The sequence below is a fragment of the Bubalus kerabau genome, chromosome 6 (assembly GCF_029407905.1).
Source record: "Bubalus kerabau isolate K-KA32 ecotype Philippines breed swamp buffalo chromosome 6, PCC_UOA_SB_1v2, whole genome shotgun sequence".
NCBI lineage: Eukaryota > Metazoa > Chordata > Mammalia > Artiodactyla > Bovidae > Bubalus > Bubalus kerabau.
In genome coordinates, this window is record NC_073629.1 from 104,275,454 (window position 1) to 104,303,126 (window position 27,673).

At 38.2% G+C, this 27,673-nt stretch overlaps 1 protein-coding gene across 3 annotated transcripts in view; it reads right to left on the bottom strand.

The window, feature by feature from the left end:
• The window catches only part of CCDC30 (coiled-coil domain containing 30), a 140,720-nt gene that overhangs the window by 98,633 nt on the left and 14,414 nt on the right, over positions 1-27,673 (bottom strand). For all 3 annotated transcript variants that reach the window (XM_055586181.1, XM_055586179.1, XM_055586180.1), the window contains exons 3-8: positions 25,962-26,082; positions 18,952-19,139; positions 16,075-16,170; positions 11,797-11,886; positions 10,348-10,501; positions 3,717-3,788 (exon numbers count right to left, since the gene is read on the bottom strand). In XM_055586181.1, the coding sequence (XP_055442156.1) occupies positions 3,717-3,788; positions 10,348-10,501; positions 11,797-11,886; positions 16,075-16,170; positions 18,952-19,139; positions 25,962-26,082 (721 nt within the window). The remainder of the gene's footprint in view (positions 1-3,716; positions 3,789-10,347; positions 10,502-11,796; positions 11,887-16,074; positions 16,171-18,951; positions 19,140-25,961; positions 26,083-27,673) is intronic.

Genomic DNA, 27,673 nt, shown 5'->3' on the forward strand with positions numbered 1-27,673 from the left:
CGGAATTTTAAAACAATTGAACCTGCCTTCTAAAACCCAAATGACCAAGAAAATCATCTTCCTAGGCTCCTGTGGTCCCATCTCTCTTACATGCGTGTATGCTCAGTCACTTCAGTCATGTCCAACTCTTTGTGACCCTATGGACTGTAGCCCGCTAGGCTCCTCTGTCCATGGGATTCTCCAGACAAGAGTACTGAAGTGGGTTGCCATGCCCTCCTCCAGGGGATCTTCCCAGCCCAGGGATTGAACCTGCAGCTTTCACGTCTCCTGCATTGGCAGGTGGGTTCTTTACCACAAGCACCACCTGGGAAGTCTCTCTTACACCCCTCATGTGTTCCTTGGTACTTCTCTTGCACTTGTTAACGGTAGGACCCGCACAGACAGCTGATGCACTGAGCTAGGAGCAGTGAACAGACTGGCCAAGTGAAATCAGGTTAATTCACCCAAATCATCTTTCTCCTGTAGCACCTCTGCCTGTAGGCCACTCTCACCTCAGCACCTCATGTTGAGATCTGCTCTTTCTAGCACTCATCAGTTTCAATAGTATAAACTTGTTGCTGGTAATTTTCTTGGATCAGCAGCTGTTTCTTTTTTTCACTTATGTTTCTCCTATTTTTCTTTTGCTGCTGTAAAGTTTCCTTTGTCTTCCTTCTTCATTGCCTGTTGGTTTTTAACTTGTATTAATTTTTTTTTCTTAATTTTTTTGTTTCCCTTGCTATCCCTCTTTTCTCCTTAGCATGTGAATTTTTAACTTTAAAAATGCTGAAAACACACCAAAAAGGAAAAAAAAATTCACAATCCATATACATATACGGAAGGCAAGATTTGTTCTAACTTTTGCATATGCAGTTTAAAAAAATTTTGAACAGTGCTACACAACACTGTCTGCAAATTTACTGCCTGTGAATATATCACGGACATCTTTACAGGATAGTATACCTAATGTCATTTTCCATTTCTTATTTGGAACTATTTTTTAATTGAGGTATAATTTATATATAATATAGCAAACATATCGTAAGTGTTCAGTTTAATGAATTTTGAAAATTTTATATACTTGTGAACTTGCCTTCAAAAAGATACAGAACATTTTCATCAAACCATAATATATCCTCAAATCCTTTTCAGTCGGTTCTCCACTCCCACCCACCCCTATAGTCACTTTCTATCACAGAGACTATTAATAGTTTTGCTCATTCTTGGTTTTCATATAAATTAAATCTTACAATACACATGTTTGTTTCAGGCTACTTTCACTCAATATATACAGTATTTGGGGGATTCACCTGTATTTTATTGATAATTTGTTCCTTTTGAGTCCATCTTATTAATATACCATGATTTGTTAATGCAGTACCTCATCTTGTTCTGCATAGTAAGCCACTGTCCAAATTGCCATTTCAATGTCACTTTCCCCCTACTGATGAAGATTTAGCTTTGCTGCCAATGCTTATTCTTGTAAACAATTATACAAGGATTTTCCTTGTTCATCAATCTCTAAGTCCTTATGACATTATTTCCCCAAAAATAAATCCCTAGAAAGAAATGACATAGCTGGATCAGAAGACATGCACATTTAAAAAATTTGACAGAGCCTGCCAAATTATTCTTCAGAAAGATTGTACAAAGCTATATTTTCACAATGGCATTGTCTATTTCTCTATACTATATATTACCAGTATTTTTAATTTTCACAAATCTTAAAAATACAGTTTTACATAAGTCACTAAAATTAGTACTGTTCTGCTTATCACAAATGGAATATAGGCTTTTTGTTTTTCAAAACATCAAGCTAGGGCTTCCCTGGTGGCTCACTGGTAAAGAATACGCCTGCCAATGCAAGAGATATGAATTCCATCTCTGATCCAGGAAAATCCCTCATGCCGCAGAGCAACTAGGCCCGAGCACCACGACTGCTGAGCCACTGCTCTAGTGCCTGGGAGCTGCAACTACTGAAGCCCAGGTGCCCTGAAGCCCATGCTCTGCAAGGAGAAGCTACTAGAATCAGAAGCCCACACACTGCAAATAGAGAGTAGCCCCTGCTCTCCATAACTACAGAAAAGCTCGTGAGGTAACACAGACTCAGCACAGTCAATAATAAATAAATAAATAAAATTATATTTTAAAAATCAACCTATACAGTTAGGTTCAGAGCGGATATTCTCATCCAACCCTTATCTACCCTGACCTGAAATAACGTTAATGTGCGTGTGCGTGTGTGTGTTCAGTCACTCAGTTGTGTCTGACTCTTTGTGACCACATGGACTGTAGCCCACCAGGCTCCTCTGTCTGTGGGGTTTCCCAGGCAAGAATACTGGAGTGGGTTGCCATTTCCTCCTCCAAGGGATCTTCCCGACCTAGGGACTGAACCCACATCTTCTGCAGGTGGATTCTTTACCACTGAGCCACCAGGGAAGCCTATCCTTTGGTTACCTAGGGACTTTCCAAAAGTCTTCATGTCATGACAAAAGACACCTTTATTAGGGTGAAGACCAAATACATGTTGCTGCTGCTGCTGCTTCTAAGTCGCTTCAGTCGTGTCCGACTCTGTGCGATCCCATAGACGGTAGCCCACCAGGCTCCCCTGTCCCTGGGATTTTCCAGGCAAGAACACTGGAGTGCGTTGCCATTTCCTTCAATACATGAAAGTGAGAAGTGAAAGTGAAGTCGCTCGGTCGTGTCCGACTCTTAGAGACCCCATGGACTGCAGCCCACCAGGCTCCTCCATCCATGGGATTTTCCAGGCAAGAGTACTGGAGTGGGGTGCCATTGCCTTCTCCGAAATACATGTTACTTACTATAAATTATAACATCACAGGGTAAATAAACCTAGTTTTATAACTTTAAAACCAGTAGACATATTTTAAATTATTTTTGTAGCTACTATCATTATAACACTCAAATTTCATTCTATTTCACTATAGCTAGTGTCATTTATACATAGCCAAATTAGGGTGCTGCTGCTGCTGCTGCTAAGTTGCTTCAGTCATGTCCGACTCTGTGCGACCCCATAGAGGTGTTGTTAAATGCATTATACAGTGTCTTAACCTCAGTGGTCAGAGAAGGCAATGGCACCCCACTCCAGTACTCTTGCCTGGAAAATCCCATGGACAGAGGAGCCTGGTGGGCTGCAGTCCATGGGGTCACTAAGAGTCGGACACGACTGAGCGACTTCACTTTCACTTTTCACATTCATGCATTGGAGAAGGAAATGGCAACCCACTCCAGTGTTCTTGCCTGGAGAATCCCAGGGACGGGGGATCCTGGTGGGCTGCTGTCTGTGGGGTCACACAGAGTCGGACACGACTGAAACGACTTAGTAGCAGCAACCTCAGTGGTCCCAGTAAAACACGTATTGTTTGTGTTAACCAAAGGTTTTGCAGTCAGACATTTAGCTCTAATACTTAATGTAGCTACTGGATAATTCATTTAACCTTGCCATGACTCAGTTTCTTTATCTATGAAATGGTTAGAATAATACTACAACTTGGCATTGATGTTAGGATTAGAGATAATGCATGCAAAATGCCTCATAGAGTATATGTTAGTAAGCAACAAGTGGTAGTAAGTGTAATAAGATGGTAGAGATAGTAATAATAGAATTAGCAGTAATATAATTATTTATTAAATATTGTTTAATAATATTACTTAACATAAATTATATTACTGTTAATGTTTTATTATTAAATATTATAATATCTGTTAAAATTACTCACCATTTTCTTTCAGCTTTATCAAATTTTCTTTCAATTTCTCAATTTCTAGTTGAGCCTTCTCAAGTGCAGAAGCTAAAAGAAAAAAAGAGCAATATATTTGCGTAAGGAGCAAATGATTAGCATAATAATCAAATTTCAAGTGACCCTCTGGGATACTTTCTTTCTGATGGCTGTCCTCTGAGTTTCTGCATAAATTTCACCTCCTCCAGGAAGCTCTCCCAGAGTCCCCTCTTAACGTTCCTACTACATCTTAGGTTTCTTCCTATCCCTGATATTGTCTGATCATGTAATCTTTCCCTGTTTCCCTAACCAGATACTATGTTAAAGAGTTTGGACCACTGTAAAGAAAAGGAATAGCTAAAAGTTTTTAAGCATGGTATTACAAATTTAGTAAAAAGGAATTACACACATAAATTCTTAAAATTAATGCCTGAAATTAATAATACTTAGAATTTCACCAGCTGTTCCTAGAAATAGCAAAATAGAAAAATTTAAGAAATAACTTTTGGTACTATTCAAGAATTGTATGAGGATTGCAGAATGGCATAGAGAAAGTATATGGGGCACTGGAGTCTACTGAATGTGCATTCTCTAACCTAGGTTTTATCACTTTGCCGCCTGTGGCCTACTCATCACCAATGATACAGCTGATAGGCCTCCTATAATGGCAAGTTGAGGAATCTTCCAGAAGTAAGAGACCAACATGAATCTTACAAAAGATCATTCCCAATCACACAGAAAAGGTACATCAAGCAAAGGCCAGAGGAAACCAGGCACAAGCTTCCAAGAGTCGTCTCTCAGCAGTTATACAGGATGGGCTTAATTTCTCCAGCAATGAATTTGACAATTCACATGGAAAGTCTGCCAAGAAAATTCATTACAGACTCAGCAGCCAAAGTTTTTATTGGGGGCTACTCACACAGACACCACCTTCTGCCTAGAACATACCAGAATTCCAGACTCTCAGAAGGAAAGCAGGTTTTAGCATAAACCACATTGTACAAACAGGTCAGGCACAGTCAGCCACTGTTATAAACTGGGGGAGGGAGGGAACCTTCTCCAAATCCAAGTTCTCAGATGCTGCTGCTGCTGCTGCTGCTGCTAAGTCGCTTCAGTCGTGTCCAACTCTGTGTGACCCCACAGATGGCAGCCCACCAGGCTCCCCTGTCCCTGGGATTCTCCAAGCAAGAACACTGGAGTGGGTTGCCATTTCCTTCTCCAATGCATGAATGTGAAAAGTGAAAGTGAAGTCGCTCAGTCATGTCCAACTCTTCGCGACCCCATGGACTACAGCCAGGCTCCTCCGTCCATGGGATTTTCTAGGCAAGAGTCCTGGAGTGGGGTGCCATTGCCTTCTCTGTCTCAGATGCTAGCCAAGGGCTAACCTGACAAACAGGACTTTCTAAGGAAAGCAGGGTCAGGTCTTCTATTTTAACTATTTTCTGCACAGGATGGATATACATTTTGTTTATCCACTCACCAATGATAGATATTTAAGTTGTTTCTATGTTTTGGCTAGTACTGTAAATAATCGTGCTTCGAACATTCACATACAACTTTTTTTAAAATGTATTTTATTGAAGTATAGTTGACTTATAATGTTGTGTTAATTTCTCATACAAGCTTTTTAGTGGACATATATATCTTCATTTCCCCTGGGTCACATGATACTTTTACACTTAACACCTTGAGAAAATGCCAAATTGTTTTCCAAAGTGTCTGTACCATTTTATATTCCCATCAACAATGTTCCAATTTCTTCACATCTTTGCCAACACTTGACATTATCTTTTTTATTATAGCCATTCTAGTGGGTGTGGAATGGGATCTCATTGTAGATTTAATTTGCACTTCCCTAGTGATCAATGATTTTGAGCATCTCTTCATATGCCTTTTGCCATTCACATGCCTTCTCTAAAGATATGTCTACTCAAGTTGTTCATTTTAAAGTTGGACTGTCTTTTTATAATAACATAAAAGAATGCTGCTGCTGCTGCTGCTAAGTAGCTTCAGTCGTGTCTGACTCTGTGCGACCCTACAGACGGCAGCCCACCAGGCTCTACCGTCCCTGGGATTCTCCAGGTAAGAACATTGGAGTGGGTTGCCATTGCCTTCTCCAACATAAAAGAATATATAAGTAAGAATTCTTCATATAGTCTGGATATGAGTTCTGCATCAAACACATGATTTGCAACATTTCTCTCAGTCCACGGTTTGTCTTTTTACTTTCCTGTTGGTATCTTTTGAAGTACAGAAATTTTAATTTCAATTAAGTACAATTTATTAGGCTTTATTTTATCACTTTTGCTTTTGGTGTTATATCTAACATATAATTGCCTATGCCCAGATCATAAAAATTCACTCTTATGTTTTCTTCTAAACATTTATAGTTTTAACTCTTGCATTTAGCTCTGTGGTCCATTTTGAGTTAATATTTGTGTAGGCAAAGCCCTGCCCATCAGAGCAAGACCCAGATTCCCCTCCAGCCAGTCACTCCATTCAGGAAGCTTCCACAAGCCTCTTATCCTTATCCACCAGAGGGCGGACAGAATGGAAGCCACAGTTACAGAAAACTAACCAAACTGATCACTTGGATCACAGCCTTGTCTAATTCAATGAAACTATGAGCCATGCTATATGTAGGGCCACCCAAGACAGACGGGTCATGGTGGAGAGTTTTGACAAAATGTGGTCCATTGGAGAAGGGAATGGCAAACCACTTCAGTATTCTTGCCTTGAGAACCCCATGAACAGTATGAAAAGGCAAAATGATAGGATACTGAAAGATGAACTCCCCAGGTCAGTAGGTGACCAATATGCTACTGGAGAAGAGTGGAGAAATAACTCTAGAAAGAATGAAGAGACAGAGCCAAAGCGAAGACAACACCCAGCTGTGGATGTGACTGGTGATGGAAGAAAAGTCTGATGCTGTAAAGAGCAATATTGCATAGGAACCTGGAATGTTAGGTCCATGAATCAAGGTAAATTGGAAGTGGTCAAACAGGAAATGGCAAGAGTGAACATCGACATTTTAGGAATCAGTGAACTAAAATGGACTGGAATGGGTGAATTTAATTCAGATGACCATAGTATCTACTACTTCGGGCAAGAATCTCTTAGAAGAAATGGAGTAGCCCTCATAGTCAACCAAAGAGTCCAAAATGCAGTACTTGGGTGCAACCTCAAAAATGACAGAATGATCTCTGTTCATTTCCAAGGCAAACCACTCAGTATCACAGTAATCCAAGTCTATGCCCCAACCACAAATGCCAAAGAAGCTGAATGGTTCTATGAAGACCTACAAGACCTTCTAGAATTAACACCAAAAAAGATGTCCTTTTCATCATAGGGGACTGGAATGCAAAAGTAGGAAGTCAAGAGATACCTGGAGTAAAACAGGCAAGTTTGGCCTTGGAGTACAGAATGAAGCTGGGCAAAGGCTAACAGTTTTGCCAAGAGAACGCACTGGTCATAGCAAACCAAACACCCTCTTCCAACAATATAAGAGAGACTACACATGGACATCACCAGATGGTCAATACCGAAATCAGATTGATTCTATTCACTGCAGCCAAAGATGGAGAAACTCTATACAGTCAGCAAAAACAAGGCCAGGGACTGCGGCTCAGATCATGAACTCCTTATTGCAAATTTCAGACTTAAATTGAAGAAAGTAGGGAAAACCACTGGACCATTCAGGTATGACCTAAATCAAATCCCTTATGATTAAACAGTGGAAGAGATAAATAGATTCAAGGGATTAGATCTGATAGATAGAGGGCTGGAAGAACTATGGACAGAGGTTTGTAACATTGTATAGGAGGTGGTGATCAAAACTATCCCCAGGAAAAAGCAAAGCCAAAAGGCAAGATGGTTGTCTGAGGATGCTTTACAAATAGCTGAGAAAAGAGAAGTGAAAGGCAAAAGAGAAAAGGAAAGATATACCCATCTGAATGCAGAGTTCCAAACAATAGCAAGGAGAGATAAGAAAGCCTTCCTAAGTGATCAATGCAAAGATATACAGGAAAACAATAGAACGGGAAAGACTACAGACCTCTTCAAGGAAATTAGAGATACCAAGGGAACATTTCATGCAGAGATGGGCACGATGAAGGACAGAATGCTATGGACCTAACAAGAGCAGAAGATATTAAGAAGAGGTGGCAAGAATACACAGGAGAACTATACAAAAAAGATCCTCACGACCCAGATAACCACTATGGTGTAATCACTCACCTAGAGCCAGACATCCTGGAGTGCCAAGTCAAGTGGGCCTTAGGAAGCATGACTATAAACAAAGCTAGTGGAGGTGTTGGAATTCCAGCAGAGCTATTTCAAATCCTGAAAGATGATGCTATGAAAGTGCTGCACTCAATATGCCAGCAAATTTGGAAAACACAGCAGTGGCCACAGGACTGGAAAAGGTCAGTTTTCATTCCAATCCCAAAGAAAGGCAATGCCAAAGAATGTTCAAACTACCACACAATTGCACTCATATCACATCCTAGCAAAGTAATGCTCAAAATTCTCCAAGCTAGGCTTAAATAGTACATGAACTGAGAACTTCCAGATGTTCAAGCTGGATTGAGGAAAGGCAGAGAAAGCAGCTATCAAATTGCCAACATCTGCTGGATCACAGAAAAAGCAAGGTAATTTCTGAAAACATCTACTTCTGCTTCATTGACTCTGCTAAAACCTTTGACTGTGTGGATCACATTAAAATGCGAAAAATTCTTAAACAGCTGGGAATACCAAACCACCTTACCTGCCCTGAGAAACCTGTATGCAGGTCAAGAAGCAACAGTTAGAACTGAATATGGAACAATGGACTGGTTCCAAAATGGGAAAGGAGTACGTCAAAGATGTATATTGGCACCCTGCTTATTTAACTTATATGCAGAGGACATAATGTAAAATGCCTGGCTGGATGAAGCACAAGCTGGAATTAATATTGCCGGGAGAAATATCAATAACCTCAGATATGCAGATGACACCACCCTCATGGAAGGAAGTGAAGAGGAACTAAAGAGCCTCTTGATGGAGGTGAAAGAGGAGAGTGAAAAAGTTGGCTTAAAACTCAACATTCAAAAAACAAAGATTAAGGTATGTGGCCCCATCACTTCATGGCAAGAAGTTGGGGCAACAACAGAAACAGTAACAGACATTATTTTTTTGGGCTCCAAAATCACTGCAGATGGTGACTGCAGCCATGAAATTAAAAGACGCTTGCTCCTTGGAAGAAAACCTGTGACAAACCTAGACACTGTATTAAAAAGCAGAGACACTACTTTGACGACAAAGGTCCATCTAGTCAAAGCTATGGTTTTTCCAGTAGTCATGTATGGATGTGAGAGCTGGACTATAAAGAAAGCTGAACACCAAAGAACTGATATTTTTGAACTGTGGCATTGGAGAAGACTCTTGAGAGTTCCTTGGACTGCAAGGAGATACAACCAGTCAATCCTAAAGGAAATCAGTCCTGAATACTCATAGGAAGGACTGATGCTGAGGTTGAAACTCCAATACTCTGATGCAAAGATCTGACTCATTGGAAAAGACCGTAATGCTGGGAAAGATTGAAGGTGGGAGGAGAAGGGGATGACAGAGGATGAGACGGTTGGATGGCATCACCGACACAATGGACATGAGTTTGAGTAGGCTCCGGGAGTTGGTGATGGACAGGGAGGCCTGGCGTGCTGCAGTCCATGGGGTCACAAAGAATTGGACATGACTGAGCAATTGAACCAAACTGAACTGATACCTGAGTAAGCAACAACAATAATCATATGAAAGGATTTTCAACATTGTTAACTCTCAGGGAAATGTTAAGTAAAGCCACAGTTAAATACTACTACATAACTCACCAGAAAAGGTAAAATTAATAAGACTGACAATACCAAGCACTGACAAAGAATGTGAAGTAACTAACAACTCATACACAACTGAGCAGAGCTTAAATTAGTACAACTATTTGGAAGACAACATGGCAGTAATTTACCAACACAGAACAAATCCTTAACCATCTGATCTAATAATTCTACTGAGGTATATCATAATCAGAAATGTATAGATAAAGACAAAAATACTCAGAGCAGCACTGTTCATAAGAGACCAACTGGAAACAACATAAATGTCTATCAACAGTAGAAGGGATAAATAAAATAAGTGGAGTATGTTTACTCAATGAAACACTAGAGTACAAACAGCAAAAGTGAACAAAGTACTGTTACATGGAACAATATGGATGAATCTCACAAATATAATATTGAACAAAAGAAACAAGCTAAAGAATGTATACTCCCTGCAGTTAAAACTCAGAAATAGCCTTAAAAGTTAGGACTAGTCATGACTTTGCGGGAGGAGAGAGTATGTAGACATAGGGAGAAGAGACAGGGCTTCTGGAGCACTGGAAATTTCTTGCACTGGGTGGTGTATTGGAGTTGTACACCTTTTGGTAGTTATGATATGCTTTGACAAAAACTTCTGGACGCTGTAGAAAATGAGACTATATATAAGACTTTTATGAGTTTATTTTAGAAGATTTTTTTCTCAGTTGTACTTGTGTTTTACCCTTAGCAGGACCTTTACATTTAAAACATGGTCAGAGACGTTCACCGTCAGCACAGCTTACCGAGTTTGCGCTGTACCTTCTCCTTCCCTTGCAGTTCATCAGCGAGCCTTCGGATCTCTTCGTGGGCCATCTCTAACTGCCGTGCTACTTCCTCCAGATCTCTCTCTCTGCAGGTTTGTGGTGTTTTATCTTTTTCTGGATCTTCATTATGGGACTGAAATAAAACTGCTGTTAGTAGTACACCGAAAAGTAAATATACTCAGGATATTGCCCTATAAGTGTTTGAGAGCCAATAAAGAAGAGTAGATTATTTATGTGCATTTTTTTTATTAGGTTGAACCACATAAAATTGGTGATATTTTATTGTTTTTATACAATTTCACCTTCAAACCTAAAATACTTAAGAGATTATGGTTATATAATTATTTCAAAAACTAGAAATTTAATCATAAAAATAATCTTTGGCAAAAAAGAGGGAAAATATTCCTCATTTATATGGTAATTAAATACAGCCTGTAAAATGCCTTTACATTAAATTTTATTTAATTTCAAAGTTGGAACAATTAGGGCTCAATTCATGTTTAGAGCTCCTTTCCTACAACTATTTTTAAAGCATTGTAAAAGCTAAGTAAGAAATTCAATCTTAATTATATTTTGCTTTTGATCCCCAAGATATGTATTTCATATAAGAATATAATTTCATTATACAAATTTTCCTAAAAAGTAATAAAACAACCAAATATTAATACCATCTATATAATAAAACTACTTTCAGCTTACTGGTATAGTTCCTTGCAGTATTTTTCATTTACATATATTTTTTACATAGTCATAATCTCAATCTATGCACACATTTCTGTCTGGCTTTTTCATTTAACATTATACAAGGAATATTTTTTTATATTGCTGTATAGATTTTGTAATGATAATTTTTAGAGGCTATATAATGTTCCAGTGAGTGCAGCATAATTTATGTAATCATTTCAACACTTTGGTAGTTTTCCATTTTTGCTATTGAAAATAATACCATGGTTTCATCCACATATATTTATCTTGGGTTGCTTCCCATTGTTAAATTCTCTATATATACTTTATTCACTGGATTTAACTCTTAATAACATTTCCCTAGATCAAAAATAATTTCCACAAAGAGAATTACTTATATTTAAAATAATGTGCAACACATTTTAAAGGACCTCCCCGCAAAAAGAAGCTTCAAATATATTTGGAAAGAAGTGTGTACTGTCCCAAGGGGATTTTTCAAAGGACATAACACATATTGATTGCTTAAATTTTGATACATTCAATAAAAATCAGCTATTGTGTTAAATAATTTATTTTTTCTTCCCAAATTTCTATGATGTGTTCATAATACTCCTATGCACAACTGATATCTTTTACAGCATGGATTTATACATTTTAATGTATTCAAACAAAATACTTCCAAGGTAAAAGCTAACTTGTAATTACCTATTATTATTAAGCAAAAGATTGTAAATTTTTTCTTACCTCATTCAGACTTTTTTTAGACTGATGCACAGGTTCTTGATGTTTCTGATGTTCCTTTTGCAGAGGCTGGTGGGTTTGTTCAAGTTTCTCCTAAGTGAGGTAAATGAATATTATATCAATTGGCTTCATGAACAAAAGGTGAGGTAAGGTGAAGTTGCTCAGTCATGTCCAGCTCTTTGCAACCCACGGACTGTAGCCTACCAGGCTCTTCCATCCATGGGATTTTCCAGGCAAGAGTACGGGAGTGGGTTGCCATTTCCTTCTCCAGAGGATCTTCCCGACCCAGGGATCAAACCCAGGTCTCCTGCATTGTAGGCAGATGCTTTACCATCTGAACCACCAGGGAAGTCTTAAAATGTCATTTAAATTTAAAAAAATATAATCAAGTAGAGAAAGAGGGAGCACAATCCAGTCAATTTTATGAGGCTAGACCATGCATTCTCAATGAGATAATACTGCCCCCAGGGGAGTTCAAACTGATTCCTAAGCGGGGAAATCTTACCCTTTTAAGTACAAAGTACAGACGTCTATGGTACATATATAGAATTACTTTATATCAGTACCATCAAGATTTCATGGGAGAGTGATAGAAAAAATTATTTAAAAAGTCTCATTATAGAAGCAATAATGAAAAAATAGGCTGGCTAACACTGCCTAGATGGATCTTGATATTAAAACCTGACAAAGGTAACAGAAAAAGAAAAATCACAGGGCCACCTCACTCATAAACATAGATGCAAAAATTTAAAGAAAAGTTTATCAAACTGAATCTATACCATTTAGAAAGGATAACATATCATGAAGGAGTTGGATTTATCCCAGGAATACAAGATAGGTTTAACATTATAAAATTTAATCAATGAAATTCTCACATTAACAGGTAAAAGTTCTAAATGACTTCATCATTTCAATAGCTATAGAAAAAACTCAACATTTTCTAAACTCAACATTAATTCCTAATAGAAGCTCTGAACAAATCAGGAATAAAAGAGAACTTTCTTAACTCAATAAAGTCTATCTTTAAAAAACAGCAACTCTCTCTTTTTTTTTTTTTACCAGAATATAGGTTTATTTATAGAATCTTACAAATTTAAAACATTTACAGTCCACATAACTTATTTTCTTTTTTAATATACTTCAAATTCCTGACTTATTTTTAAAAAATACTGTGATGGAATTATAGAACTGTAAAAGAAAATATGAATAATACAAATCTAACCTCTCTCTTTTGCAAAAATCAGACAACTTTTTGAAAAAACAGCAACTCTTAATCAAACATCATACTAGTGAATAGCTGAATACTTTCTCTCTGATATTATTAACAAGACAAGTATCTCTGCTATTCAAGATAATACTAAAGATCCAAGTCAGTATAGTAAGGTAAGTAAAGAAATTTAAAGGAATAAAGATGGGAAAGGAAGAAACAAAAGTATCATCATTATTCTCAGATATGACTTTAAGGGGGAAAAAGTACAAAATCTTCAAATAAATTATTAAAATGAATGGGAAATTTCAGCAATATTGCCTAAATATAGTCAATATATAAAAATAATTATACTTTTAATACTAGCAATAGATAATTAGAAAATTAAATTCTCAAAAAACATACAGCATTCACTACTAACAGCATCCAAAAATATGAAGTAACTAGCAATAAATGTAACAAAAAATGTGCAAGATTTTGTGAAAAAAGTGATAAAACTTTACTTATATACATTAAAAAGTAAATGGAGAGATAGTCTATGATCACAGATAACATCAGTATTTTACGATAGCCAATTCCTCTCCAATAGACTTATAGAGTCAATACAACCAAAAATCAAAACCCCAGAAGGAAAGAATTTCTTAAACAGGACAGAAAAACACTAACTATAAAACAGATGATTGATAAATTGAACAATCTTAAATTTAAGAACTTCTGTTCATTAAAAGACACTTTTAAGAATATTAAAAGGACAAGTCACAGAGTAGGGAAAAAGTATTTGTGACATACACAATCAATAAAAAGACTTGAAACCAGAACATAGATAATACATGTAAATAACAAGACAGACAACTCAATTTTTTAATGGACAAGAGACCTGAATAAACACTAACAAAATAGGAAATTCAAGTGACAAATAATTACACTAAATTCATTTGTAATCAGGGAAATGCTAATTAAAACCAATATGGGATACCATTATGCACCCAGTAGTTTAGCAAAAATTTAAAAGTCTGAAGACATTAGGGGTTGATGAGAAGCAAAGGCATTCTCATACAATACTAGTGCCAGAATAAACTGGTACCATTACTTTAAGAAGAAAGTTTGACAATGGCAACCCACTCCAGTGTTTTTGCCTGGAGAATCCCAGGGACGGCGGAGCCTGGTGGGCTGCCGTCTATGGGGTCGCACAGAGTCGGACACGACTGAAGCGACTTAGCAGCAGTAGCAGCAGTAAAGCAGAAGATCCACATACTCTGTAATTTCCTAAATCTACTCTTAGCTGTATACCCTATACAAATGAATGCACACACAGAAGAATATTCACAGCAGCATAACTGATAAAATTAAAATACATTCAAAATAGATAATAAATTGGAAATAACCCAAATTAGCATAGAATGGATAGTCTCATGCTGTATATTCACATGATGGAATAATATATAGCAGTGACAAGCTGACTAAAAATAAATAATACAAACATAACGTTTTACAAAAAAGCACTTCCCGAAGTTGATTCCCTGTATGTAATGTTCAAAAATAGACAAAACTATACTACTATATATATTATTTAGGGATGCACATCTTTGTGGAGAGAAAGAGGTTGTGATCAGATAAGAAAGGTTCTAGGCAGTTGGCCAGCAATACGTGAACCGTGAACTTCCAGATGTTCAGATATGCAGATGACACCACCCTTATGGCAGAAAGTGCTGCTGCTGCTAAGTCACATCAGTCATGTCCGACTCTGTGTGACCCCATAGACAGCAGCCCACCAGGCTCCCCCATCCCTGGGATTCTCCAGGCAAGAACACTGGAGTGGGTTGCCATTTCCTTCTCCAATGCATGAAAGTGAAAAGTGAAAGGGAAGTCACTCAGTTGTGTCCGACTCTTAGTGACCCCATTAGTGACCTCTTAGTGACTTTTAATTTCATGGCTGCAATCACCATCTGCAGTGATTTTGGAGCCCAAAAAAAGAAAGTCTGACACTGTTTCCACTGTTTCCCCATCTATTTGCCATGAAGTGATGGGACCAGATGCCATGATCTTAGTTTTCTGAATGTTGAGCTTTAAGCCATTTAAAGGATATACGTTATCAAAAAGACAAAGGAAAATCTCTACATGCTATTACAGAAACTGAAAACAATAGGCATAATGGAATATAATTTGAATTTTAAGAGAATGGAAATTTTTTTGGAAAGATAGATTAAAAAATTGTTGGCAATGGTTGCTTAGCAGTATAGAACTGAGGATTTGAGGTGAGAAGATAACTCATTTTTCATTCTATTTTATACTGCTTGAATCCTTTTTTACTATGTGCCTATATTAAGTTAAAAAGCCAATAAAAAAATAAAAACTAGTGTTAAATAAAATGTAGTTCATATGTAGATCAGGCCTTGCAAAACTTCTTGGGGTTTCAAGTCATCATATGTGGTCCCATTTTGGTAGGTATGATTCTCTCATCTACTTTATGCACAGGTTAGTTCAACATTGAAAGTGAAGTTGCTCAGTCGTGTCCAACTCTTTGTGACCCCATGAACTGTAGCCTACCAGGCTCCTCCATCCATGGGATTTTCCCTGCAAGAGTACTGGAGTGGGTTGCCAGTTCCTTCTCCAACATTAGTGTATGTAAAATATAACTAGGGAGGCAATGACATTTTTACAGGCTACAGTTCATAATAATAAGATCTTTGCAAAAAAAATTTTGTTAAGTTTTTTAAAGGTATAATCAATATACAACAAACTGAACATATTTACAGTGTACAACTTTTTGTTACATGTATACATTTCATGAAACCAACACCACAATCAAGATAATGAAAATATCCACCACAGGCAAAAGTTTCATATGCTTCCTTAACTTTATTCTTTCCCAACACTGTCCTCAGACAACCACTGATCTGTTTCTGTTATTATATACCAGTTTGCATTTCCTACTGCTTTAAACAAATGGAACCATAGACTATGGACTTTTTTTGGTCTGGCTTAGTTCACTCAGATAATTGAGATATATCTGTTTTGTATTTTTTCTTTTTTATTATAAAGTAATATTCCATTCTATAGGTCTATACATTTACGTGCTGATGAGCATTTGAGTTGGTTATACAATGAAGGTTGCTGTGACATGTGTAGCCTTTACACGGCCACACGCTTTCATTTCTCTTGGTGTATTCCTGGAAGTGGAATGTAACAGTTGCATGTTTAATTTTTTAAGGCAATGTTAATTTTCAAAGTCGTAGTATCATTTTATATTCCCATCAGTAGAATATGAGGATTACAGTTGCTTCACATTGTCAACAATACTTGATATGGTTAGTCTTTAATTCTGGGCATTCGTTGATATTGATAAATTGATAGTGGTGAGTCACTGTGATTTTTGTGTTTTCCTAATAGTAAATGAATTTAAGCATTATTTCATGTGCTTATTTACTATTTGTATATCTTCTCTGGTGCAGTTGCTTTTAAATTTTTTGCCCATTTTTTAGTTGGGTTGTATGTGTTATTATTATTGAGTTATAAGAGTTATTTATATATTTAGATAGAAAGATTTTGTTGGACACATTAAAAAAAAAATATTATCTCCCAGTCTGTGCCTTCCTCTTTTATTTCTGTCTTTTGAAGAGCGACATTCTGAATTTTGATAAAATCCAATTTCATACTCTGTGCTCTTCCTGTCTGATAAAAATCTTTCCAAACCCAAGGTCACTAAAATTTTCTTCTGTAGATTTTATCTCCTATGTGATCTATGAACCGTTTTAATTTTTGTATATGGATAGGATAAAGGTATTATAAAGCCTTAAATGTCATGTGTTACCTTCACACCCTTGTACCTCACAGCGCACAAAAAGCCTATCCATGAACTCCCCTGCTTTTGCCAGATATACCCCCATCTGACAGGAAAGATTCCCTACCCAGTTAGTTCCCCCATCAGCCAAAACAGCTATAGTCTACCTGGTCCTCAGCCATTTAACGATTGTCATTTCACTGCCAACCCATGAAATTTTTTAAACAAGCCAGTCATATCCTCCCACAGGAACAAAGGGGCACCTCTCCTATTGTTACCACAAAGTCTGTCTCCCACGGGTCCTGTGAGTTCACTCTGTTCCTGAATACAACCCCCTGTGGCCCTGCCTGACCTGACAGGCAGTGTCCTCCCCTGGGCTGTAAGTCTTTGTGATTAACTATGAACCACATCTCTGTCCAAAGCTGGGTATCATGTGTTTGACTATCTCATAGTATTTAGGGTAGGGACTCCCTCCTTTACCAGTGGGGAAGGGAACTCAATAGAGTTGAGGGAGTTTTTTCTGTTTGTTTTTTGCATATGCCTATCCAACTGTTCCAGCACTATTTGTGGAAAAGCACATCTTTTCCCCATTAAATTACCTTCCCATTTGTTTTGAAAATCAATTTACCATACAGGTGAGGGTCTTTATTTTGTTCCATTGATCTATATATCTACCTTTACACCAATACCACACATTCTTGATTACTGCAGCTTTATGGTAGCTTGAAAGCAGGAAGAGTGTATCTTCCAACTTGTTCTTCTTTTTCAAAGTTGTTTGGGCTATCCTAGTTCCTTTGCCTTCCTTATCCATTTTAGAATCAGCTTGTCAATTTCTACAAAAAAGTGACTCTACTGATTACTTTATGCTCAGGCAAATGACAACATTAGCTTAAACAAAATATAAATGGGAATGTGACAGAAATGTTACGAATTACATTTTATAATAACAAAATCCTTTATAGTATCTGTTTTAATTCTTCCTGTCCATGAGTTGTAAAACTATGACTTAGTAGTGATCTAAGTAAACTATGATCTTAGCCTTAAAATCTAAGACTTCACCCTCAAAACACCAATTTGTTTTAGAGATTCCATCTCCTTCATAACTCCTTAGTTCATCTTCCCTTCTCCATTTACACTTTGAGTCTTGTTTTTGGTTCTCATTCTTTAATTAATTATTATTTAACGTCCCCTGAAACCCCAGCTTCCAATCTGGCCCCTTTCCAATCCATCTCTCCACGATGGCCAGAGTGATTTTTCTAAAACACAAATCAGATCATGCTGTGCGTGCGGGCATGTTACTCTTCTCTTAAAATCATTTAGTGACTCTCCAGACCTTTTACAGCAGTCAGTTATTAGTCAATTTGAAATATTTTTATGCCTCTAGTATGCTCCAGGAACACTGCTGGGTGCTGAGTCCAAACTCTCTATATGAGTCTCACCATGAAGTGGTTTCTGAAAATATCTCCGGGTGCGTTTCTCAGCATTGCCTCACATGAACCAGTGTGTGTTATACACTGTCTCCTCTGCCAGAAATGCCTTTCCCTTCTTCTTTATCCAGCTCACACCTACTCAGCTTTCAAAATGCTACTCAATACCACCTCTTTTGGAAGCCTTTTCTATCCATCCTGACTGAGCCTCTCCTGAAGGTTCTCCTAGCCTTCTGTGCCTCACTTTACTAAAGAACTTTCCACACTGAATTATAACCACTAGTTTATTTCTTTCCTTCATTAGCTTCATTTATTTATTTCATTTTTCTTTCCTTGCAAGTCCAGATGATGTTTAATTTGACTTTGTTCCTACATTTACTAACACAAAGCCTGGCACACAGTTGGTTCTCAACAATAATAATGCTAATTAACATGTCGGGTTTCATTCTAGAGCTATACATATATTAAGCAATTTCATTTCATTTTCATGATCATCTTGTGGAGTAGGTGAGTTGCTTCCAGATTTTACAGACTCTGACATGGAGGCTCACAAAAATTAAGTAATTTATTCAAGGAAATACTGCTCACAAGGGGCAGAGCAGGTCCATTCAAACCTAAAGTCTATATTCTTAAGTACTATCAAAATTGGCTTCCTGATATTTTAATGTATGAAAGGTTAAATAAACACATACTTTTTCAACTGGCCTGCTTCTTATTCAATTCTGTAGTCAATTTTGGAATACCTGGGGAAAGTCTTTCTGAAGGTTATGGCTCAGACATCTTTGTGGTTCTGGCTTGGGGTTCCCAAGTTCCAATTTCCTCAAGAGTATACTTCTTTCCATGATTAAGTGTGTGATCTGTTCACAGGGGCTGCTCAGAGCCACTGTAGACAAGCCTTCTTGATACATTTCAACCTCCTTTGTTTGCATTTCTATTAGAAAGAAATAACAGAAACAATACTGTTACAAAAAATGCAGGCAAATAACTAAAAAGTAGTGGGAAAAGGTTCTCAAAAGCAGTAGATATTTTTCAATTCAGTTCAGTCACTCAGTTGTTTCAGACTCTTTGCAACCCCATGGACTGCAGCAGGCCAGGCTTCCCTGTCCATCACCAACTCCCAGAGCTTGCTCAAACTCATGTCCATTGAGTCGGTGATAACATCCAACCATCTCATCCTCTGTTGTCCCCTTCTCCTCTTGCCTTCAATCTTTCCCAGAATCAGGGTCTTTTTCAGTGAATCAGTTCTTCGCATCAGGTAGCCAAAGTGTTGGAGTTTCAGCTTCAACATCAGTCCTTCCAATGAATATTCAGGACTGATTTCCTTTAGGATTGACTGGTTGGATCTCCTTGCAGTACAAGGGACTCTACCACAATTCAAAAGCATCAATTCTTCAGCACTCAGCTTTCTTTATAGCTTTCTCACATCCATACATGACTACTAATGTCTCTGCCTTTTAAAATGCTGTCTAAGTTGGTATTCTAGATATTCTTACTACCTGTGTAAGTTTAAAATTGTCCTTGCATCATCCTAAAGGAGATCAGTCCTGGGTGTTCATTGGAAGGACTGATGTTGAAGCTGAAACTCCAATACTTTGGCCACATGATACAAAGAGCTGAATCATTGGAAAAGACCCTGATGCTGGGAAAAATTAAGGGCAGGAGGAGAAGGGGACAACAGAGGATGAGATGGTTGGATGGCATCACTGACTCAATGGACATGGGTTTGGGTGAACTGAGGGAGTTGGTGAGGGACAGGGAGGCCTGGCGTGCTGTGGTTCATGGGGTTGCAGAGTCAGACACGACTGAGCGACTGAACTGAACTGAACTTTTAAAGTGTACTGTTGTTTCAGTTAGTGTTTGCTAACGTGGCAGGTATTATACTAAGCATTTGAGATAAATTTATCTTATTTAATCCAGTGAGGTAGGAGTCATATTATCACTTTTAAGAGATGAGGGCTCAGGCACTAAGAAACTTGTCCATACTCACTCAGCTAATCCTGCCAAAATTTTTGATGATTTCAATTTTCAGGTAAATGATTATATTCCAGGAGCCTGTCCTTTCAGTTCCTTTACCAGTTAACTTCCAAAAATCTAGTCCTCTATCCCATCTCAGTCACCTACTCCGTAGTAATCCCCTAGACCCTGACATTAGCCTGTGTAGTTTCCATAGCCTCAGTTTCAAACATCCTATTCTCCAATCATCCCTCCCAACCCTTTGTACTAGCAGCTCAATTTCAACAATTTTTGACCATACTGGAAACTAGCATCCATTGACTATATATAAAGACTTTTCAGCATTCCTTATTCCATCCCTATTCTCATTTCCTTTCTTATCCAGCTTTAGATTCTACAACCCATCATTACAATCACTCCCCTGAAAACATTCACAATTCTCTTGCTTCCTTTCCTTCCATTATACTTGGTGACAAAACTTCAACCTGTTCAAAGCCAGTACTTCACCAGTGCACTCCAGAAGCTGAATGTAGGTGAAAAAAACTGCACAGACAGTGCTGATTGGTTTCATTTCAGACTAACGACTATCAACCAACCTCGACTGGGCCCCTACGGCTGCTCAGCAGTCCTCCTGCATCCCCCTGCTTGTCTTTCTCTCTCATTTTTTAGAGACCTAGACAATTATTTCATCTTTCTCTCTCATCAAATCTCTAATACCTCCTTCCTATCCTCACTCTCAGCTGAATAACTGACTTCTTATTTCACTGAGAAAAGAGAAGTACTCCGAAAAGAACTTCCACGAGCTCCCCTTACCAAAGCTGCTAGCTCTCTGGTACTCTTCCTTCTTGTGAGATTAAACAAGCCACCCTTGTTCCTAAGGCCAGCCCCTCCCCTTGTGCACTGGATCTCATTCCTTCTCCTCTCAAAAAAAAAGCTCCTGAGGTTGACTCTTATCTCTGCTGTCTCATGGAGCTTTCACCTTAGAGACATGGTATAACATCTCCCATTAAAAACAGCAGTGATAGGGACTTCCCTAATGGTCCAGTGGTTAGGACTCCATGCTTCCATGCAGGGGGCATGGGTTCGATCCTTGGGTGGGAGATGGAGATCCTGCATGCTGCACACAGCATGGCCAAAAAATTAAAAAACAAAAAGTTAAAAAAAAAAAAAAAACAAGGAGATGAAAACCACAAAAACTTTGCTTCACACTCATGTCGCCCTCCAGCTCCTCCACCATTTCTTCATTCCTCTTTGCTGCACAACTTCAAGAAAGGATCGACCATAGCCATGTCCCCTCCCTCTCCTAGCATTCTTTCCTGAATTCACTCATTGGCTTTTGTATCCACTGCTCCACAGAAACAGCTCTCCTCAAAATCACAATGAGCTCCATGTGACCAGATCCAATGGTCAATCTCCTGTCCTCATTCCATATATCCTATTAATGGTATTTGGCCCAATTGCTCATTTCCTTTTCTGAAAACACCCTCCTCATTTCTCTCCTTGGGCACCACACTCTGCTAGTTTCCTCTTAGCTTTCATGCCATTCCTTCTCAGACTCCTTTGCTGACTTCTTACCTTTCTAACCTCTAAACACTGGAACACACCAGGGCCCAGCTCTGAAACTTCTTTTTACTCCCTAGGGTATCTCCTACCATCCTAAGGCTTTAAGTATTTGCTATACCTGATGACTCCCAAATTTACATCTCTAGTTCACAATGCATTCCAGACATAAACAAAATTGCCTGTTTGACCTTTCCACTCAGATGTTTAATATTCACATCCAAATGCAGATGTCCAAGAGCAAACTCTTTACCGTCTTCCCTAAATAGGACCACCCACATCTACCCCATCTGAGTAGTTAGGATCTCTAGTATTGCAACTGCTCAGGCCAAAGAGCTTGGGGTCACCAGTAATTTCTCTCTTTTTCTCCCACCTAACATGAAATCTGTGACCTTGGTATGTGCTGTGCTGTGCTTAGTTGCCTGTCAGGCTTCTCTGTTCATGGGGATTCTCCTGGCAAGAATACTGGAGAGGGTTGCCATTTCCTTCTCCAAGGGATCTTCCCAACCCAGGGATCGAACCCAGGTCTCCTGCATTGCAGGCAGATTCTTTACCAACTGAGCTACAAGGGAAACCCCAAGGGAAGACCTTGGTATAGGGCTCCAAAAAACCCATTATCAAATCATGTTTGCTCCACCTTCAAAAGACATCCTTTAACTACAGATGCATTTCTGATGTGATTGACATATGTGTTCCTAAAATAAACAAGTGGATCTGTATTTCACAAAAATTCTCACTAAAAATAATGTAGCTTATGGAAAAATGTTGGCTTGGAGCACTCAAAACCTTTATCATTACATAATTAATGCTATAAAAAACACTGAGAATCCTAATTATATTGGTTCATTAAAGAGATGTGTCAAATTCCTAAAAAAATTAAGGGAATACTATAGCAAATATAAGTAAACAATGTAAAGAAATAGAGGAAAATAGAATGGAAGAGACCTCTTCAAGAAAATTAGAGATACCTAGGGAACATTTCATGCAAAGATAGGTACAATAAAGGACAGAAATGGTATGGACCTAACAGAAACAGAAGATATTAAGAGGAGGTGGCAAGAATACACAAAAGAACTATACAAAAAGGTCTTAATGACCCAAATAACCACGATGGTGTGATCATTCACCTAGAGCCAGACATTCTGGAATCTGAAGTCAAGGGGCCTTAGGAAGCACTACTACAAACAAAGCCAGCAGTGGTGATAGAACGCCAAACGAGCTGTTTCCAATCCTAAAAAACGATGCTGTTAGGGTGCTGCACTCAATATGCCAGCAAATTTGGAAAACTCAGCAGTGGCCATAGGAATGGAAAAGGTCAGTTTTCATTCCAATCCCAAAGAAAGGCAATGTCAAAGAATGTTCAAACTACCGCACAATTGCACTCATTTCACATGCTAGCAAGGTAATGCTCAAAATCCTTCAAGCTAGGCTTCAACAGTACATGAACCAAGAACTTCCAGATATACAATCTGGATTGAGGAAAGGCAGAGGAACCAAATTGTCAACATCTGTTGGATCATAGAAAAAGCAAGAGAATTCCAGAAAAACATCTACTTCTGCTTCATTGACTATGCTAAAGCCTCTGACTGTGTGGATCACAACAAACTGTGGAAAATTCTTAAACAGATGAGAATACCAAACCACCTTACCTGTCTCTGAAAAACCTGTATGCAGGTCAAGAAGCAACAGTTAGAACTGGACATAGAACAATGGACTGGTTCCAAATTGGGAAAAGAGCACGTCAAAGATGTATATTGGCACCCTGCTTTTTTAACTTATATGCAGAGTACCTAATGTGAAATGCTGGGCTGGATGAAGCACAAGCTGGAATCAAGATTGTCAGGAGAAATATCAATAATCTCACATATGCAGATGATACCACCCTAATGGCAAAAGTGAAGAGGAACTAAAGAGCCTCTTGATGAAGGTGAAAGAGGAGAGTGGAAAAGCTGGCTTAAAACTCAATATTCAAAATACTAAGATCATGGCACCTGGTCCCATCACTTCATAGCAGATTGATGGGGAAACAATGGAAACAGTGGCAGACTTTATTTTTCTGGGCTCCAAAATCACTGCAGACGGTGACTGTAGCCATGAAATTAAAAGACACTTGCTCCTTGGAAGAAAAACTATGACAAATCTAGACAGCATATTAAAAAGCAGACACATCAGTTTGTCAACAAAGGCATAGCCAAAGCTATGGTTTTTCCAGTAGCCATGTACAGATGTGAAAGTTGGACCATAAACAAGGCTGAGAGCCAAAGAACTGATTTTTTTGAACTGTGGTTCCAGAGAAGACTCTTGAGAGTCCCTTGGACAGCAAGGAGATCAAACCAGTTAATCCTAAAGGAAATCAATCCTGAATATTCATTGGAAGGACTGATGCTGAAGCTGAAGTTCCAGTGCTTTAGCCACTTGATGTGAAGAGTCAATTCAATGGAAAAGACCCTGATGCTAGGAAAGATTGAGGGCAGGAGGAGAAGAGGGTGACAGAGGATGAAATGGTTGGATGGCATCATTGACTCAGTGGCTATGAGTCTGGGCAAACTCCAGGAGAAAGTGAAGGACAGGGAAGTCTGGTGGGCTGCAGTCCATGGGGTAGTAAAGAGTTGGACATGACTGAACAACTGAACCACACAGCAAGTATAGGGAATTCCCAGGTGGCACTAGTGGTAAAGAATCCGCCTGCCAATGCAGGAGTCATGGGGTTCTACCCCTGGGTCGGGAAGATCCCCTAGAGTAGGAAATGGCTTCCCACTTTAGTATTCTTGCCTGGAAAATTTCATGGATGGAGGAGCCTGGCAGCTGCAGTCTGTGGAATTGCAAAGAGTCAGACTACGACTGAGCACACATACACATATACAGAGCAAATATAGGACTCTGTTTTCTTTTTAAAAATCAGGTTTGCTGTAAAGATGACATAAAGAAGGAGCTGAACCTGCAGGGTAAAATAAAGGCAAAATGCAAAGGATTAGGAATATCTTTGCAATAAGCACTTTCAAGGCAAAATATGTGGCCAAAGAGCCCAGAAGAGGAAAGTGGGATGAATAGGCTTTAGGTATAAACTCCGTGGCTTGTTGGTGAACCCAAATGATTAATATGCTGGGGAATACAAATCATTCATATGCTGGGGAAAATGATACATGAACTTCCACATATCACTCCCATTGTAGTGATACTACTCCCCTATTTCCCAATCCTTCATGAGCTAATTAATTTATGCTAGTAACAGGCCACAGAGGAGCTTTTGCTTCTTATAGCAAGGCAGATTAGAGCCCTTAACGACCTTGAAGCTGAGAAAAACTAAAAACGCCAGGAAAAATTTAAAATTCCTAAAATGCAATCAGAATATGAACACAACTAGAATGCAAGCTTTTGGGCCAGCAGAAGAAAACTCAGTTATCCAGTGGAAAACAAAAAAGGGGGGAAAAATTGAAACTAGAGTGAAGCACAAATGAATTACATCTTATGATTAGCTCAATTCACTCTGCACCTGAGATTTAAAATACAGAAAACTGTCCATCACAGACCCTTGTGAAAGAAAGTTCTAAAATGAAAAAATGGGAAATGATTCCAAATAGGATATCTGAAATGAAAGAAAAATGCTAATCAAAGAAAATAATAAATGTGTGGTAAATATAAATATTTACTGGCGTAAAATGACCCCATGGCGTGCTGCAGTCCATGGGGTCACAAAGAATCGGACACGACTTAGTGACTGAACTAAAATGAAATTTAAATAAACACTGACTATCATAATAAAAGCTAATTTATGGAGTTAAAAAAAATACAATATTTTAAAGGGGTCCTGTCTGTATCTTCCTTTGTAGCTTTGGAGTACTTAATAAACATTTCCTGAGCCCTTAACATTCTAGGTACTTTACAAGGCTGGAGCCGTTGAGAACACAGAAACCAGGGAGACTAGGACATGACCTCTGCCCCGGAAGAGCTGACACAGGTAATGATGAGCTAGTGCGGTAAGTGCTGTAACTGATATTAAAGAAAATAAGCATTCTGCACTCTCTCACACACATTTCAGAATATTTCAGAATACATAACTTAAAAAGACAGGCAGAAAATCAACCTAAAATATTACAAATACTTTTCTTGAGGTGGAGGGTATGTAGTAATTTTTTTCCTTCCTTCTGTTTTTATACATTTCCCAAATTTTCTACAATTGTCAAACTCTACTTTTTAGAATTAGAGAAAAAATTTACATTTTTTACAAAGGAAAAATTACCTGGTTTGAGTTGGAGCTCTTTAAACTCATGTCTAGGCTGTTTGTTTTCCTTTTCATAACTATGAGAAAATGCTTCTTTTTCCTCTGGTAAGTCACAGACATGGTTTGCATAGTTTTCCACCTAAGAAGAAAATAATACATTTTCTTACCAGACTATTAAGTGAAAGAGTCATTAAGAGATCACCATACTATCAATGTTTATAATCTGAGAAATAAAAGAAAACTCAACTTTGCTTAAGCGTGGCCTCAGTATTTGATGTCTCTCCCTAAACTTCCTGTTGTCACGTTATCAGACGCTGTTTCCCCACAGATAGGATGACACATCACTACAAATTTCTGGGAAAATCACAATTTCTGATTTTTTTTCCATGAACAACTCAGGTTTCAAATCAAGTCTCCTTATCTATGGTTTAGGAAATACTGTCATGATACTCAGGAACAGAGAAATAGCTACACAATAATTATTTATACTCGTAAGCAAAACTCATGATTATGATGTCTGAAATTTTTTTCATTCATAATAATTGCTTATTTTAATTAACTATTAATTTAAATTAAAATTGGGTTAAAAAATGATGAAATGTTAATAGGAGCTTTATTAAAATAAACCATTGGGTATTCTTTAAAAATAGTTTCTGATTAATAGGGCAGCTTCACAAAAGGTACTTCTGTGTGGCTAATAATAATAGATTGAAAGCAAACTACATGCTCCAGGTGCTCTGTTAAAGACATCAAATACCGAGTTTTTACCACAATCCTATGACACTGTTATCTTCTCCTTTATAGGTGAGCAAGGAGGCTGAGAGAGGCTGAGGGAGTTGCATTGTCAAGCAAGACAGAAAGGCAGGAGCCAGACTTCACACTCCTACTAGGCCAAATTGCTGAGAAGCAGACTACCAAAGTAACTGCATTTTGCTGAATTGTGTTGAAGCCTTCTGGGGACAACTACTCAGAATATGAACAAAAAGCTGAGTGGTACAGTAGAAAGAACACAGAACTGCAGCCCAACTTTATCACTTCCTGGTAAGATTCAGTTTCCTTCTCTTTAAAATGGCAGGAACAATACTATCTATTTCTAGTAATAACAATCTTATCAAATACTTGGTGGGTGCCAAGAACATATGTGAAATGTTTGATACACATTGTGTATAAACCTCACAAATCCTTTTTAAGGAGCTATTATCAGCTCCAAACTACAGATGAGAAATTTTACGCTCAAAAAAGTAACTTGCTCAAGGTAACACAACAGAGGCAGTGCCAGAGGCAATTTTTCACCCTCATCTGCCTAATGTTAAAGTTTATGGTCTACTATGCTAATGGCACTCTTCTTTAAGAGTTTGGGAATCAGACTGCCCTCTAAGAGTTAACTTTAAAAATCAACAGGTTAGCTGAGCTGAGCTGTCAGAACACAATAGAGTGATCTGCAAGTGACCTGAGAGAATTTATTAGCTCATTTAAAGAAAGTAGCTTAACTGGGCAAACAGAAGAGGCTGGTTGTACACTCAAGGACTTTGTCAAAAATGCTTCTTGAGGTGGCTCATTTGCTTTAGTAAAGTTTTTTCTTTTTCCCTTTCTTTCTTTTGTGCGGTTTTCAAGAAATATCAAACAGCTAAATGGCACTTTATAAAACTAAAGATGTCTGTCTAGGTAGCAAACGGGATATAAAGCCAAACATTAGGCAAGCAATGAAATGTCCCTTGTTAATCAAATCA